Source organism: Rhinoderma darwinii, chromosome 3, assembly GCF_050947455.1.
Source record: "Rhinoderma darwinii isolate aRhiDar2 chromosome 3, aRhiDar2.hap1, whole genome shotgun sequence".
NCBI classification, from domain to species: Eukaryota; Metazoa; Chordata; class Amphibia; order Anura; family Rhinodermatidae; genus Rhinoderma; species Rhinoderma darwinii.
In genome coordinates, this window is record NC_134689.1 from 130,109,447 (window position 1) to 130,127,992 (window position 18,546).

General features: G+C 47.4%; 1 protein-coding gene across 5 annotated transcripts in view; it reads right to left on the reverse strand.

Annotated features, from left to right (window-relative positions):
* Nucleotides 1-18,546, reverse strand: part of LOC142749121 (oocyte-specific histone RNA stem-loop-binding protein 2-like) — a 36,219-nt gene that overhangs the window by 12,626 nt on the left and 5,047 nt on the right. For 3 of the 5 annotated variants that reach the window (XM_075856736.1, XM_075856735.1, XM_075856734.1), the window contains exon 2: nucleotides 17,952-18,071. In XM_075856736.1, coding sequence (XP_075712851.1) covers nucleotides 17,952-18,071 — 120 coding nt within the window. Of the gene's footprint in view, nucleotides 1-17,951; nucleotides 18,083-18,238; nucleotides 18,506-18,546 lie in introns of those variants that run through there. The other 2 variants (XM_075856737.1, XM_075856733.1) reach the window with 2 other exon arrangements.

The following is an 18,546-nucleotide window of genomic DNA, read 5'->3' on the forward strand; positions in this document are numbered from 1 at the left end:
TGTTTCTGCAGCATGTGCATACACAGGGCCGGCCCTAGGATAGATGGCGCCCTGTGGAAATGATCTTTCGGCGCCCCACCCCATCATTAAAAAAAAAAAAAAAAAAGACTTCCGGTTCCGGCGCGCACATGAGTAGACGCGAGTAAGGAGAGCTCCGTTAACCCGACTCAAAAACCGGGGTCCCGAGGCTTTGATATCTGACCTGAGGCTGCTGGCCGACAACCCTACGTACAGGCTTCTCTCCGGCGTATGGAGAGATATCTGGTGAAAACCGGGACCCCAGGATTAAAAACACAGGCCCTGCAGACTGACGACATGCTGCCGCTGGGGAAAATGGCGCCTGAGCCGGCCAGGAACACGAGGAGTACGAGCTCGCGCTCGGCATCACAACCTCCTCTGGTGCAGCCAGATGGGGAAGAAGGTAAGCCTGAGACTATGTTTCACAATATGGACATTTCATGTCGAGTCTTGGCCAGGGAAGTAGCGAAACTTATAGCCCCAGATATCACAGCTTCTCTGGAGGCGACGGTGTCGAAATTATTGCACCAAATTCAGTCGGATGTCTCAGCTCAGGCGGAAAGACTTAACGATTTGGAACAACGGTTCAGTTTATTGGAGGATGAGCTAGCGGGAACACAGGAGGAGGTGAAGAAGGTGATAGCTTGCAATCTACAGCTGGTTGATAAAGTGGATGACTTGGAGAATCGCTCGAGGAGGAGCAATTCACGTATTATTGGGCTCCCAGAGTCTATACCAGCAGGCCAGTTGCTAAAGTTGTGTGCGGTGGAGTTGCCTCAGGCGCTGGGGTTGCCAGCCCCGCTGAGAGCGGAGAGAGCTCATAGAGTGGGACCGGTGCGAAGTGTGACCCAAGATGGCGCCCCAGCACGACCGCGACCAGTCATTGTGAAGTACCTGGACTATGTGGATAAAACGAATGTGTTACAGGCCTACCGAAGGTCAGCGGCACAAGTGAGAGTGCGAGGCAGCAGAATCTTGATGTTTGGAGATTACTCGGCTGAGGTTACACGTAAGCGGCGGGCTTTTAGCACGGTGTGCTCTCTACTGGTCCAGAAACGCATTCGGTTCTCTTTGATGTTTCCCGCCATTCTCAGGATCTTCGAACCCGGTGGTGGGATGGAATCGTTTTCTTCTCCAGGGGAGGCGGCTAAGTTTGTGGAAAGCTTGTCCAAAGACAACAATGGTGATAGCCAGACACACAGGGGCGGACTGCCTTGGAGGGGACGTTCCAGAAACAGGAGTATCAGGAGGGGGCTCACCTCTTCTTCCCCGGATTGAAGGGAGCTGCCCAGGCGGTGATGGAAGGAGACTCCTGTTATTTTAAGTCCCACATTGTTTGAGACAAAATTGTTATACCTATCGGTGCATCGGAGGTTGAGGTTTACTGATGTTAATGGTAGGAGAGGGCCCAGCTGAGGGAGGCTTGAGGAAATTTTTGCAAGGAGTCGGGTGGGAGTGTAAGGCGCTGTTGATATTTTCCGGGTATACAGGGAGTTCATGGTATACCAAGGGGTTTCTAGTGGTGGACTGTACAGAGATTTCACGCTAAAATGTGCGAAAAAAGAGAAGTCTGAAATTAGTAATGATCTGTTGTTGGGGGTTCAATTCTGTTTTATGTTTAGGGAGGGGGAAGGAGGGGGAGAAACTGTCTCGGTGGATGAGGTTTGCTTTGCCATTACTGTGGGATGCCTAAGGTAATAACATGGAATGTGAAGGGACTGCAGTCCCCACATAAACGCATGATGGTTCTTCGCCACCTGAAAAAGCTGAAAGCGGATATAGCGATTTTACAGGAAACCCATCTATTGGAACGTGATTTCCAGAGAATGCGTAAATTATGGGTGGGCACAGTAATGGGTTCTCCAGCAGTTAATGGCAAGGCAGGCGTCTTACTGCTCATACACAAAAGTATTGAATGTTCTGTGATTACTTATGAGCGGGATGAGGGGGGCAGATATTTGCATGTGATCTTAGAGGGCGCCATGGGGAGAGTGAGTTTGTACTGTATATATGCACCAAATGACAACAATCGGGTATTTTTTAAATTTCTGGAAGGAAAACTGCTAGCGGATAAAGAACCTCAGATTCTGCTGGGAGGGGACCTTAACTCAGTCTTATGCACAACAGAGGATAGGAGAAGGGGAGATGGTAGGGTGTTGGTTGAAAGAACACACGATAAAGTCTTGGCCCCATTAATGTCTTCCACGGGCATGGTAGATGTATGGAGAACACAATTTCCATTAGGTAGAGAGTTCACTCATTTTTCTCATGTGCATACCGCATGGTCGCGTATTGACTATTTTATGGCTTCTCCGGTGCTCCTCTCTAGGATCCTTAGTACTCGAATAGAGGACTTGGTGATTTCAGATCATTCACCGGTTTCTCTGATCTTGGCAGATACATTTAAAAGGGGGTCGGATATATTGTGGAAATTTCCGTCGTTTCTGGCCACTGATGAATCCTTTCAATCATGCTTGAAGGGGTGGTTAGGGGAATATAGTCAGGAAAATCAAGCTCATGGAGAGAACAGTCACTTGTTTTGGGACACAGCCAAGGCAGTGCTGAGGGGGAGGATAATTTCTTATGTGGCGTCGCTTAAACGAAAAACCAACAAGCATTACAACGAGTCTAGTAGGAATCTTCGCATGAAATACACAGCGTACTTGGCAAATTCGACACTAGCGCTTAGGGGGGACTGGCTCACGGCTAAGGCAGAGTTTGAAAGGTGGCTGGACAAAAAAGAAAGGTTCCAGAGAGAACAAACAACTGCGCATTTTTTCAGATATGGGAACAAATCAGGCTCCCTGCTGGCCAAAATGGCAAAAGGACAATTTCGCCCGACTCACATAGGGGGGTTGAGAGATGGGAACGGGGAAATACAGAAGGATCCAAAGATCGTCAATGATATACTGGGAGATTATTATACTGCGCTATATGCACAGGACAACTCGAAGAGGGCTGAGGGGAGGGAGTTTCTGGATTCCTTAACGTTACCGTCTCTCTCGGACTCTGATAGAGAAGCATTAAATGCATTGATCACGGAACAAGAGATCATATCGACCATTAAATCATTGACGAATAACAAAGCGCCAGGGCCAGATGGATTTTCTAGCGATTTTTACAAACTTATGAGGGAGGAAGTCACGCCCATTTTATTGCCGGTGTATAATCGTATACTGTTGAATAAGGAATTCTTGAAATCGGGAAATGTAGCTTATATCAAAGTCTTGTATAAGGAAGGGAAAGACCCGGCTAACCCGGGGTCCTATCGACCAATCTCTTTGATAAATCAGGATGTTAAAATATTGTCGAAGATACTGGCAGACAGGTTGGCTATGTTTCTCCCGAATTTGATTGGGCCACACCAGGTGGGGTTTGTTAAGGGGAGGTCGGCGGTCAAAAACATACGCACGGTTTTGGCGGTACAAGACGCAATGAGGACTTCTAACATGGAGGGACATGATTCGCCAGCACTTTTAACGCTAGATGCCGAAAAGGCCTTCGATAATGTCCACTGGGAGTGGCTGAGGTTAGTTCTAGATAGATTTGGGGTACAAGGATTGTTTAGGAATTACTTGGAAGCATTATATTCAGAACCGCTAGCTAGGGTGTTCACTGCAGGATTTTTGTCAGCACCAATACATTTACAGAAGGGAACAAGGCAGGGATGCCCCCTGTCTCCATTGCTGTTCGACTTGGCTTTGAAACCGCTAGCGAGACATCTTTTGTCCTCTAGGGATTTTGAAGGGATTATGGTTGGCAGTCAGGAGGTCAAACTAACATGCTTTGCTGACGATCTTCTGTTGTTTCTGAGATCGCCTGGGGATCATTTGGGGGGAGTGCTGGAGAAGCTAAAATACTTTGGGTCATTCTCAGGCTATAAAGTCAATGCGCAAAAGAGTCAACTACTTTACTTGAAGGAATCAGGGGCAAGACCACCCTTGCAGGGTATGGTGGAAATAGCCAGATCTTATATCACATACCTGGGGATTAAGATAGGTAAATTTCCCTCTTCCCTCTATAAGCTAAATTATTCGCCCTTGTTTGAAAAAATTCATAAGGAACTAAATCGATGGGCGTCATTGCCATTGTCGTTGTTTGGGAGAGCTGCTCTTTTAAAAATGATAAGCTTTGCTCGCCTGTTATATCCAATGCAAACCATACCCATATTGATAAAGCATCTAGATAACCAGAAATTACAGACAGCATTTTTACAATTCTTGTGGCAAAAGAAGAGACCTAGGATTGCATATACAAAATTGGCTCTACCCAAAGTGGATGGAGGCATTCAGCTGCCACTTATACGATATTACAATTTAGCGGCCATCTGCAGGCATATAGGGGACTGGATACATAACACTAATATGTACTCCAATGTTCAGCTGGAGCAGGATTTGGCGGGATCGGTTCCGCTGCAGGCCCTGCTACATCTGCCGTATGCTCAACTGCCTAATAATGTTAAGTCAAGTCTGTTGCTGAAAGATACAATCGGTGCCTGGAAGGCGGTGCGGAAGCTTTTTGGTCTTCCGTATGGTCTTTCTAAATTCTGGCCGTTGTGGGATAACCCCATGTTCCCACAGGGGAGTCAGAATAAATTGTTTTCGCAGTGGAGAGATGAAGGGATCAATGTCCTGGGCCAACTCATGAATGTTGAGGAGGGGAGATGGCTTACGTGGCAGGAGGTTTCTAGCAAATATAATTTGAGGGGAAACCAGTATTTGCAATATGCTCAAGTAACAGGGTTATGTAAAACCAAAGTCTGCAATATTGAGGCAGTGGAGATGCGGGGAGCATTTGATGGGTTGGTGCCGCAGGGTGGTACGGGGAGAAGCCTTGCAAGTTTATATGGTAAACTTCGGAATGCTCATCTTGATTCCTTTAGTACTTCTTGCTTTAAAACGTGGGAGGTAGAGCTGGAGGATCCAGAAATCTCCAGCAAAATTCGAGATGGATGGGAGAGGGTGAGGAAGGTCATGGTAAATGAACAGTGGCGGGAGATGCACTTCCGGCTTATGCACAGAGCGACATACGCCTTTAATTTATCCTATAGGGACGCTCCAGCACACTATCTGCGTAGTTGTCCTAAATGCGACTTACACAAAGCTAATTTACTTCATGGGATGTGGTTGTGCCCACAAATTCGCACGTTTTGGGATCGGGCTCTACAATTCATTAAAGACACCTGGGGGGAGGAGGTGCACGCAAACCCACAGGCAGTGTTGTTTCACTATATCCCTTTGGATCCAGGGGGGGAGGGACCACCTATAGTGGCCCGGAAAGGAGTACATATGGCTTTATTGGCTATCAAGAAGTGCATCTTGCGCCACTGGTTACAGGCATCGGTACCGGAAATTGCGGAGGTCGTGACCACTCTCAAGACTCTAATGGGATATGATAGAACGGACCTAGAAAGACACAAAGAAAGGTCTACAGAGCAATTTTTTAAAACTTGGCGTACATTCATCGAGCAACATTATCCCACAGCAGAGATAGGGGTGTTCATGCGCACATTTCGACACACATCATGGTATAGTTCACAGAGTATCCAGGGCACGCTAGGCATTCTGGTGGCTAGTTGAGAAAATGTTCACCGAGATGGGGGAGAAGTTGGGGGGAGGGAAGGGAATTGTTGGATGTGTTTTGTATTATTAATTACTTTGTAACTTAATGATGACAAGGAAAATGGAAAATAATTTTGAAGCTGGAACACATTATTATCTGATGTACGTATTATTGTATGTGTGACACACATTGCATACTTGTAACTGTTCTGGCTTTGAATAAAAATATATTTGAAAAAAAAAAAAAAAAATGCCCCATAAAAAAATTATAATGTCCCTTTAGTGCCCCCATACAGTATAATAATAATATTTAATATTATATATTACAACCACTTCAAGGACAGTATTTTGTCCTCTAATTGTGCGCACAGTATTATGCCCCCTGTAGTACCCCTACACAGTATAATGTCCGCTTAGTGGCCCCCACACAGTATAATGCCCCCCTGTAGATTTTGCCATATAGCCTCCCTGTAGACAGTGCCATAATCCCCCACCTCCTTTTTGTAGATCGTGCCATACAGCCCCCCACACCTCCCCCTTGTAGATCGTGCCATACAGTCCCCGCACCTCCCCCTTGTAGACAGTGCCCCCAAACAAAAATTTTACTCACCTAGGCCACGTTCCCATGACGAACTGAGCTGCTCCATGACGGGACCCTAGTACAGAGTTTCCCAACCTTTTCGGACTCTAGGTAGCACTGGAAAAACAAAAATTTCCTCCGGGCCCCCCTACCAAAAATTGTTTTAAGAAAGACAGAAACCAGCTAAGAACAAGCACTCCACTCGTAGGGCATGTTCACACACGTTTTTTTGTAAGGCAAAAAAAATCTGACACAAAATTCCTTCAGCAACTGACAGCGTTGTGTGACCTTTTTTTGTGTTTTTTCTTAAGCTGTTGAAGCGAATGCAAAAGACGCAGGAAAAAGAGCTCCAAACGAGTGCCGCATCTTCTGCCTCCTAATAATTTCAATTGGAGGTCAGAGGTGGAAACCACTTGAAGACCATCAGCCCCCCACTCAGTAAAATGACCATCAGACCCCCACTCAGATTCCCCCTGTAGGTAGCGTCGCACAGCCCCCTGGTAGGAGGCGTCGCACAGCCCCCTGGTAGGAGGCGTCGCACAGCCCCCTGGTAGGAGGCGTCGCACAGCCCACAGCTTCCTGGTTGGTAGTGCCACACAGCCCCCTGGTTGGTAGAGCCACACAGCCCACACAGCCCCCTGGTAGGTAGTGCCACACAGCCCACAGCCCCCTGGTAGGTAGTGCCACACAGCCCACAGCCCCCTGGTAGGTAGTGCCACACAGCCCACAGCCCCCTGGTAGGTAGTGCCACACAGCCCCCTGGTTGGTAGTGCCACACAGCCCCCTGGTTGGTAGTGCCACACAGCCCCCTTGTTGGTAGTGCCACATAGCCCCCTTGTTGGTAGTGCAAGGACTACGAAATGACCGATAGCTGGCGGGCAATAGACATTCAAAAAAGGACAACTGTGCAGGAGCACACAAAATACCCAGCTTTCCCAGCTATCAAATAAATGTGTGGAAATAAACTAAGTTATAACTTTTATTTAGTCTGAGTAAAGGATTAATCCTTTTAGCTAGATTAAATAAAAGTTATATCTTAGTTTATTTCCACACTTTTTTTTTTTATACCCAGGAAAGCTGGGTATTGTGCGCTCCTGCACAGTTGTCCTTTGTAGGTAGTGCCACACAGACCACAGCCTCCCTGTAGATAGCGCCACCGTAGCTCCCTGAAGGAGCGGAATCCCTGTGTGGCCGGGGATTCTGGTCCTGGAGCGCCGCTTGAAGCCTCTATCCACATATGGACAGTGACATCAGGGAAAACTCCTGAGGCGGAATACCCGTCCACAGCGTTGCAGACGCTATGACCGTCGATTCCACTCCAGGAGAAGCTCCTGTTGTCTATGTCCATGACGTCATTGGCTTCTCCTGGAGTGGAATCCCCGGTCAGAGTCTGTAATGCTGTGACCGGGGATTCCACTTCAGGAGTTTGCCCTGATGTCACTGTCCATATATGGACAGAAACATCAAGCAGCACTCCAGGAGCGGAATCCCCGGCCACACGGGTATTCCGCTCCTTCAGGGAGCTACGGTGGCGCTATCCTGGAAGGGGGGGGGGGGGTTTGATATCTACAGGTACAGAGATATCCCCCTGCTCTGCTATAGTGCCGTCGCTACCGCTATAGCAACCACAGCAGCTGCCAGCGGTGCCACCGCCCTCATGTCCGGTGTCACAGCTAGCAGCCGCTATGGCTGCTGCAGCGGTAGCCACTAAGTGAAGAAGCGCCCGGGTGCGAATGCAGTTAGTGTGTGTATGCCCGCTGGTAGTTGCAACGGCGCGGGGATACACACACCCGCTGGCGCCCCTCTTGCCGTGTGGCGGCTGGCGCCCTGTGCAACCGCACTTGTCGAACATAGCAAAGGCCGGCCATGTGCATACATTTTAACAAACCCCAATCAAAATGAATGGGATAGTCACCGAAATTTCTGCAAGAATCTGCCACATGTGAACATGCCCTTAGTTCCTGTCCAACTACATGTCATGTTACGTTTTCTTTGCATTCTGTCAAGGACATAAGACATGATCATCTACCATCAGATAACCATGGTGTATGTATTTATTTATTTTTTTATGTATCTTTCATTTTGTTTTTTTAAACACATTTCATTTTGTCTCTAACCCCACAAAGTGCCAAACACATGACAAATGTCTTTGGTCAGATGCCAATTTCCTTTTTCTGCTTATTAGTCATGGTAAACTGCAGCAAGGACAACTATGTTCTCAGTTCAGCTTCGCTGCTGCATTTACATGGGGTACTGGAAAAGAAAGATTTTGGCAACAAAGTGGCACTTTGACAACGGAGTGTTCATAAGCCCACATTGAGGGTGGCCCAATACACTCCAGCATTATTTTAGGATAGCAATATTTTGCTTGTCCATTGTGTGAGATCTTGGGGACCACTTAGCTCACAGTCTCGCCATCTCCAGGGTGAGTTGGTTGGCACACATAGAAAGTTCACTCCAACTCCTTGAATAAAAGTTTAAACCAGCCGCAGCTAGCTTTATTGTCTTCACATATGAAAGATAGTTTTACACAGCAGTTCAAACCCTAGGTCATCTAGCCTCTAACTAAACATTAAGCGTCCCTCGCTAAGAGACCCTGAGCCTTGTGCCCAGTACCTCAAAACATAGGCAGCTTTACCATACACGGTGGTGACTCACAGGCTAGCATGCCTGTCTTCCCCAGACTGAGAGCCCTGTGTGAACAGCACACACCTCAATTAAAGAGCCGCCTCAGGTGAAGGCTAACTAGGCTCAGACAGCCCAAGACACGGACTCTCTGTATGGAGTGGAAGCCGCCCTTCTTCACACTCCAGCAAACCAGGTCCTATTTCGGGATTTACACCCAAGCAACAGCAGAGAAAACCCTCTCTGCTGTACATGCTCCCTGGTTGCTTGAAACCTGACAGTTTCTGCACTGTCCAGTAGCTGCACTGCTACAATTGTTCTAAATGGCATTTACATTTAAGGCTCTGTTCACATTATCAATTTTTCCCCAGTCAGGTTTCTACACTATTCATGCCGCCAAAGAAATATAAGAAAATGATAATCCTTCATAGCTTACATGGTTCCATTGTGAATGGAGGCCAAGATGTTCATGTGAACAGATCCCAACTCATTGAGGGCACACTCCGTGTGTCACCGTGGTTCAACTACTGCAAAATAATGGAATTGTGAAGACTGCTCACACAGAATGTCTACAAGCAGTCTTCAGCCTCATGAAGGGGAGGCAGTCACAGCTTAAGGTGCAGCCAGTGGCGTAACTACCACTATAGAAGCCGTAGCAGCTGCTATGGGGCCCGCGGCATGAGGGGGCCCGTGTCATCCGCCTGCACGGGCCCCCACCATGGCCGGAGGCTCCGCTAGCAGCCGCTATGGCTGCAACAGCGGGACGCCACTGAACACTACGGCAGAGCAGGGAGGTATCTCCCCGCTCTGCCATTAAACAAAAGACATGTATCCCCTATCCACAGGATATGGGATACATGTGTGATCGCTGGCATTGATCAGGAGAACGGGGGACTGAAAGTCCCCTGAAGTTCTCCATCACAAACCTCGGATCTCCGGGGTCTGTGTCGGCAGCTCCGTAGAAATTAATGGAGCGCCGGTCGCGCTTGTGCGCATGAGTGACCAGCGCTCCTTTCATTTTTATTGTGCTGCGCAGATGCCGGAATTCAGAGGTTAGTCATGGAGAACTTGGGGGACTTTCGGTCCCCCGTTCTCCCTATTGCTGCCAGCGATCACACATGTATCCCCTATCCTGTGGGGGGTTGGGGGGGCTGCATGGCGCCATCTACAGAGGGGGGGGCTGCATGGCGCCATCTACAGAGGGGGGGGCTGCATGGCGCCATCTACAGAGGGGGGGGCTGCATGGCGCCATCTACAGAGGGGGGGCTGCATGGCGCCATCTACAGAGGGGACTGCATGGCGCCATCTACAGAGGGGACTGCATGGCGCCATCTACAGAGGGGGGGGCTGCATGGCGCCATCTACAGAGGGGGGGGGCTGCATGGCGCCATCTACAGAGGGGGGGGGGGCTGCATGGCGCCATCTACAGAGGGGGGGGGGCTGCATGGCGCCATCCACAGAGGGGGGGGGGCTGCATGGCGCCATCCACAGAGGGGGGGCTGCATGGCGCCATCCACAGAGGGGACTGCATGGCGCCATCCACAGAGGGGACTGCATGGCGCCATCCACAGAGGGGACTGCATGGCGCCATCCACAGAGGGGACTGCATGGCGCCATCCACAGAGGGGACTGCATGGCGCCATCCACAGAGGGGACTGCATGGCGCCATCCACAGAGGGGGGGGCTGCATGGCGCCATCCACAGAGGGGGGGGCTGCATGGCGCCATCCACAGAGGAGGGGGGGGCTGCATGGCGCCATCCACAGAGGGGGGGGGGCTGCATGGCGCCATCCACAGAGGGGGGGGGGCTGCATGGCGCCATCCACAGAGGGGGGGGGGCTGCATGGCGCCATCCACAGAGGGGGGGGGGCTGCATGGCGCCATCCACAGAGGGGGGGGGGCTGCATGGCGCCATCCACAGAGGGGGGGGGGCTGCATGGCGCCATCCACAGAGGGGGGGGGCTGCATGGCGCCATCCACAGAGGGGGGGGGCTGCATGGCGCCATCCACAGAGGGGACTGCATGGCGCCATCCACAGAGGGGACTGCATGGCGCCATCCACAGAGGGGACTGCATGGCGCCATCCACAGAGGGGACTGCATGGCGCCATCCACAGAGGGGACTGCATGGCGCCATCCACAGAGGGGACTGCATGGCGCCATCCACAGGGGGGACTGCATGGCGCCATCCACAGGGGGGACTGCATGGCGCCATCCACAGAGGGGACTGCATGGCGCCATCCACAGAGGGGACTGCATGGCGCCATCCACAGAGGGGACTGCATGGCGCCATCCACAGAGGGGACTGCATGGCGCCATCCACAGAGGGGACTGCATGGCGCCATCCACAGAGGGGACTGCATGGCGCCATCCACAGAGGGGACTGCATGGCGCCATCCACAGAGGGGACTGCATGGCGCCATCCACAGAGGGGACTGCATGGCGCCATCTACAGAGGGGGCTGTAAAAAAGGCACTATCTACAAGGGGGGGGGGGTTGTGTGACACTCAGGGGAGGGGGGGCCCCCCAGTCAAAAGTTTGCTATGGGGCCCAGTCTTTCCTAGTTACGCCCCTGGGTGCAGCAATGGTGGGGGTCTCAGCACCTGGACCCTCACCCATCAAAACTTCTGGTATGTCTATAACATACCAGAAGTTTCATGAAAGTGTAGTTACTATTAAAACAAATTCTGCTGAGATGTAAATACTGAGTAGCCTGCATTACACAGCATCACGTATTTTTCCAGGCTCAAACACTCTGAAAACACAGAAAATAGTCCTCAACAAAAGCGGGCTCATCCACAAGTGCGTATTCAGGAGTGGATCCAAAACATGGAGAAAAATATAATGGAACCATTTATACTCATTTATGTATCCACTTCTGATTGAAAAAAATAACGATAAAAAAAACAAAGAAAACACTGATCAAATATGCAAGTGTAAACCTGGCCTATATGGTTAGATCCAGTAAACAAAATGTGAAGTTTGCCATTGATTCTATTAGGATATATGGACATTAGAATAGGTGGGGGGGGGGGGGTGTCATCTGCTTGCGCCCACCTCTGAATTAAATTGCTGCAACTGTATTTCATGATGCTCCATTCATTTAAATAGGCGCCATGTAATACTACATGGAGTATATACAAATCACAAAAATGAGCAATGGCTTTTATCAGTGATGTTGCAATAAGGGGGGGGGGGGGCACGACGGCAGAAGTAATCTCTGTCCAAGTGTCATTGTCAAAGTGTCCTGGCAGTTAGACAGGGAAAGGGACAGGTAAGCTGCATTACCAATTCAAACAAACTACCACACATTCTAAATTATTAGATTCAATATTTTACCTTTTTACAAACAAAATACAAAACAAACATGTTCACTACCGCACTCATCATTATAGCGGCTTTTGCTTTACAATCCTACCGCTCATTTAGGCCTTGGCAAAAAACAGTCCACATCAGTCCCTCTCTCCTTGCCTCGCCCATGTACAGCTTCCATGCGCGATTCACTTTCCTGAGTCAACTTAAAGAGGCTCTGTCACCAGATTCTCAAATCCCTATCTCCTATTGCATGTGATCGGCGCTGCAATGTAGATAACAGCAACGTTTTTGTTTTTTTAAAACGTTCATTTTTGGCCAAGTTATGAGCTATTTTATATATATATATATATATATATATATATATATATATATATATATATATATATATATATATATATATGCAAATGAGGTTTTAAATCGACAACTGGGCGTTTTTTTTTTCGTTATGTCCAACTGGGCGTGTATTGTGTTTTTAACTGGGCGTGTTTACGTGTATGACGCTGACCAATCAATGACCAGTCAGCATCATACACTCCTCTACATTCATTTACATTCATTACATTTATTACATTACATTCATTAGCAGCGATGTGCAGCCACATAAACAGAGATTAACGTTAATCAAGTGTCCTGATAATGAATACACATGAAATCCAGCCTGGACGTCATGTGTATTCAGAATCCTGACACTTCTGAATCTTTTCTTTGAGATTTCTAGCAAGGGAAACGAAATCTCGCGAGATTACGGAGGTAAATGAGATTTCGTTTCACTTGCTGGAAATCTCACAGAAAAGATTCAGAAGTGTCAATAATTCTGAATACACATAACGTCCAGGCTGGATGATCATGTGTATTCATTATCAGGACACTTCTGAATCTTTTCTGTGAGATTTCCAGCAAGTGAAACGAAATCTCGTTTACCTCCGTAATCTCGCGAGATTTCGTTTCCCTTGCTAGAAATCTCAAAGAAAAGATTCAGAAGTGTCAGGATTCTGAATACACATGACGTCCAGGCTGGATTTCATGTGTATTCATTATCAGGACACTTGATTAACGTTAATCTCTGTTTATGTGGCTGCACATCGCTGCTGTGTAAATGAATGTAGAGGAGTGTATGATGCTGACTGGTCATTGATTGGTCAGCGTCATACACGTAAACACGCCCAGTTAAAAACACAATACACGCCCAGTTGGACATAACGAAAAAAAAAACGCCCAGTTGTCCATTTCAAACCTCATTTGCATATATATATATAAAATGGCTCATAACTTGGCCAAAAATGAAAGTTTTTAAAAAAAAACAAAACGTTACTGTTATCTACTTTGCAGCGCCAATCACATGCAATAGGAGATAGGGATTTGAGAATCTGGTGACAGAGCCTCTTTAACCCATCGCATCCCACTGCTCAACATAAAAATCACAGAACCATCTATGGTCTCTCTCCATTCTCCTGCTACTAGCTGCAGGGGACATCTCTCCCAACCCTGGTCCTCCCTTTTCTTCTGCCAAGCTCAACCACTTACCCGCCACACAGAAACCCTGAAAATCTTCTTACCATTCCTTGTATGTCTTCTCCTGTCTCTTAACTGTGCTCTCTGGAATTCTCAGTCCATGTGCAAAAAACTCGCCTTTATTCATGACTTATTCCTTTCTAACTCTCTCAACCTTCTGGCTCTTACAGAAAAATGGCTACACCTGTCTGACACTGCTTCCCCTGCTGCTCTATCTTATGGTGGTCTCCAGTTCTCTCATGCCCCCAGACCTGAGAACAGGCAGGGTGGAGGAGTAGGTATACTTCTTTCACCACACTGCACTTTCCAGGTCATTCCCCCGGTCCCCTCACTCACATTTCCCTCTTTTGAAGTCCACACCCTCAGACTCTTTCACCCTTTTTCCCTCCGAGTGGCAGTTGTCTACCGCCCCCCTGGCTCACCCCGCCAATTCCTGGATCATTTTGCTGCCTGGCTTCCACAATTTCTATCCTCTGAAACACCCACTCTTATCATTGGTGACTTCAACATCCCCATTGATAACCCAATCTCCCCATCTGCCTCCCAGTTTATATCTTTAACCGCGTCCCTAGATCTGTCACAACTTACTAACTCTCCGACACATGAAGACGGGTATTCGCTTCACCTGGTCTTCAGTCTCTGCTCAGTTTCTGACTTTATTAACTCTCCTCTCCGACCGCAACCTTCTCTCCTTTACTATCAAATATTCTCTGCCTTCTAAGGCCATGCCTACATATCAGACATACAGAAATCTACATGCCATTAACGCTCAGAAACTCAGACAGTCTACAGTCCTCATTGTCCCCTATCACTTCCCTCTCCTTTCCCAATCTGGCTGCCAAACTTTACAATAACACTCAAGAATGCATAGGATGAAGCAGCCCCGCCTACACTCCGAAACACCCGACAAAGATGACGACAACCCGGGCACATGCCTCAATCTCGCTTTCTTCAGCGGTGCTTGAGATGTGCCGAACGACTGTGGAGAAAATCGCAGTTGGCTGCAGATTTCCTCCATTACAAATTTATGCTCAAAACTTACAACTCTGCCCTTCACCGAGCCAAACAAGTCTATTTCACTTCTCTCATCTCCACACTATCTAATAATCCAAAACGTCTGATACTTTTCACTCCCTCCTTAGTCCTAAAGTGCAGACGCCAATCACAGATCTCAGTGCTGAAGACCTGGCCACTTATTTTAAAGTTAAAATTGACAACATCCACCATGATATTATCTCCCAGTCCCCTAGTAACATCGATCCCCTTCCCTCCCGCACTCCCTCTTCTTCACTCTCCGCATTTGACCTAATAACAGAAGAAGTCTCCAGGCTCCTCTCCTTCTCGTCCTACTACCTGTTCTAGTGATCCTATCCCATCACACCTCCTCCAGTCCCTCTCCCCAGCTGTCACTAGTCACCTGACTAAAATATTTAACCTCTTTCCTCTGGTATCATTCCCTCTTTTAAACATGCCATTATAAACCCATTACTGAAAAAACCAACTCTTGACCCATCCAGCGCTGCTAACTACCGACCAGTCTCTTATCTGCCCTTCATCTCCAAACTCCTGGAACGCTTGGTCTACTCTCACCTTATCCGCTATCTCTCTGCTAACTCCATTCTTGACCCCTTACAATCTGGTTTCCGCACGCTACAGAAACTGCCCTTACTAAAGTCTCAAATGATCTCTTGACGGCTAAATCCTCTCCTGATTCTTCTGGAACTCTCTGCAGCCTTTGACACTGTAGACCACAAACTCCTACTTAACATGCTCCACACTATTGGCCTCAAGGACGCGGCTCTCTCTTGTTTTCCTCCTATCTCTCTGACCGCTCGTTCAGTGTGTCATTTGCTGGTTCCACTTCTCTTCCCCTTGCCATCGGGGTTCCTCAGGGATCAGTCCTAGGCCCGCTCCTCTCCTCTCTACACAGCCCCTATTGGGCAAACCATCAGCAGATTTTGCTTCCAGTACCAGCTCTACGCTGATGACACCCAATTATATGCCTCTTCCCATGACATCACCCCTGCTCTAATACAGAACACCAGTGATTGTCTGTCCGCTGTCTCTAACATCATGTCCTCTCTCTATCTGAAACTGAATCTTTCTAAAACGCTCCTGGTATTCCCACCATCTACTAACCTCCGTAAACCTGAGGTCTCCATCTCTGTGTGTGTGTGGCACTATCATAACTCCTAAGCAGCATGCCCGCTGTCTTGGGGTTATTTTTGACTCAGATCTTTCCTTTACTCACATTCAATCACTTTCACGCTCCTGTCATTTTCACCTCAAAAACATCTCCAGAATTCACCCTTTTCTTACGGAGGAAACCGCCAAAACTCTCAATGTTGCTCTGATTCACTCTCGTCTTGACTACTGTAACTCATTACTAGTCGGTCTTCCCCTCACCAAACTCTTCACTCTCCAATCTATCCTCAATGTAGCAGCCAGGCTCATATTTATGACCAACCGCTACACCAACGCCTCTAATCTGTGCCAGTCACTGCAGTAATTGCCCATCCCCTTCCGAATAAAATTCAAACTTATTACTCTCACCCACAAAGCTCTCCACAGTGCTGCACCTCCTTACATCTCCTCCCTCATCTCTGTCTACCACCCTACTCGGGCTCTACGTTCTGCTACTAACCTTAGATTAAAATCCTCCATAATCCGAACCTCCCACTCCCGTCGCCAAGATTTTTCTTGTGCTGCACCAGTCCTCTGGAATGTGCTACCCCAGACAATCAGATTAATTCTCAATATCCAGTTTTAAATGTGCCCTAAAACACATCTATTTAGACAGGCCTATAACATTCCCTAATCTGACTCCTTTCCATGGCCCTCCTTTTAGATTAGTCACTAGAATAAGATTCCCTCACACTCCTCTTCCTGTCAGTCATACACGGATACTGGCTGGTGACCGGCTCATGCAGCTTTATGTGCACCACCCCATGTGTATAAAAATGGCTGGACTATTGTACAGAACAAACACTGTTACACTTTGTGTCTCCTTTATTTCCTCATAGATTGTAAGCTCTTGCGAGCAGGGTCCTCACTCCTCAGGTTTGAATTGTAAATTAAGTTTGTCACTATGTAATGTCTGATAATGTTTGTTTCAGGTTCCCTCTAAATTGTAAAGTGCTGCGTAATATGTTGGCGCTATATAAAGAAAGATTATTATTATTTTTATATAGCGAGGCCACGTATGACTATTTACTTGTGCCGATCCACTTGAGAATTACTCCATATCAAATTTTCGCAATAAAACAAAATTAGGAAGTTGCAAAAAGGCCAGGGGCATGCTACACATTCTTCACTGTAGACAGCAAAAAAACAAACAAACGACCATTTACTTGAAAAATTGTGCCCTCAAATTCAACATTATGCCTGGACATAAAAACACCTGTCTGGTAACAGGTAAGACGTGTCATAGCAGAACTTCTTTCAAGACTGGCTGTCATTATCTGAATTCTATGAGTTTTTAGCTGTAGGAGTACAAAACAGATGTTTTATGACTAGGTCATATGTTCTAGAGCAAAAATGGCTATGCTTCTCACCATGTGCAAGCCTCTTTTGGCCTCTGGCTGCACGGGTATGACCACACAGAAAACAGACTGGTAGCATAAAATGACCAGCTGTATTTGGCGGTGTTACGGTTTCACTACTAACTATATGTCGCTATTTCTCTAGAAAATGCACAGTGGTATTATTTGGGCCCTGTGTATTAGGATTGCTTTTAATTCATTATATTTTGTGGGGGGGCACTTCATACCAAAATCAAAAATAAAAACTTTAAAGTGTACCTTTTGTTGGACTCTTCTGCCTGAACGGACATCTAGTGTGGAGATGCGCTCCTGCATGCTGGGCGGTACAATTGCCATGGCAACCACAGGTCACACAGGACTCATACACGCTACTCTATTAATCAAAATTGGACCCGGGCCATGCACAATACTCTGGGCATCGTATGGTTGCCCATCAAGCAGGAGCATCTCTCCACGCCCCATGTCAGTTTGGACAGGAGAGTACAACTGGGGGCATGGTTTAAAAAACCCACCATGCACTGAGCGCCCAGTGCACCATCTCCTGCCTTTTACAGAGAAACGGTACCAAGTATAGAGGGTATCAAGGTCCATAACAGGAGAAGTGCTGGCATCATCTAAATTAACATTGTAAAGCATCAGTCAGTCCAGAATTGGCTAAACCGTAGTGGTTATACTAGAAGACAATTCTGTTACAACTTTGCAGCGGTATACACTAGTAAACTAAGGTCAGCAGTTCTTACGCAGTACCAATCTTAAATACAAGCAAACCGGTTCATTGATGAATCATTTTTATTTGTTACCCAAAAATGTCCTCCATGACAGTGAAGTTATCGATCAACATCCAGGGTTCAGGAAGAGGAGACTTGGAAAGCCTGTGCAATTGTGGGTCATTGTAGTTCATTTTCAGCTGAGGACGTAGCCTATAAAACATTAGTATGGTTATACTGACGTTATATTAAACACATGTTAGTACAAATGTGCAAAACAGGCCAGACTTTACAATACTATTCATTTTAAAATGATCAACCTATTTAGCAAGAACTTCTGATTGATGGAGCAAACTTCTGTTTTAAAAGGCATAGATTACCTCCACAACCTCTTGGAAGCTTTGGATATTGAATAAAAACATAAGGTCTATTCACACGACAGGGTCTGGGTGTCTGCCGATAAAAACGGCCGTTTTGCATCCGTTCTGTTTCTATTCCGGGCCGTGTTCCGGTGTTTAACGGCCGATTATGACCCCTGCATGTTTTTTATTGTCCGTTTTAAAAACGGCTGAGTTTCATTTATCAATTTTTTTCTGGCCCCATCCTACTAAAAACATCCACAGGAAGGTCACATGATCGACCAGTCACCATTTTCTCTTGCTTTCAGAGTATAGAGAGCTTTGTCTTA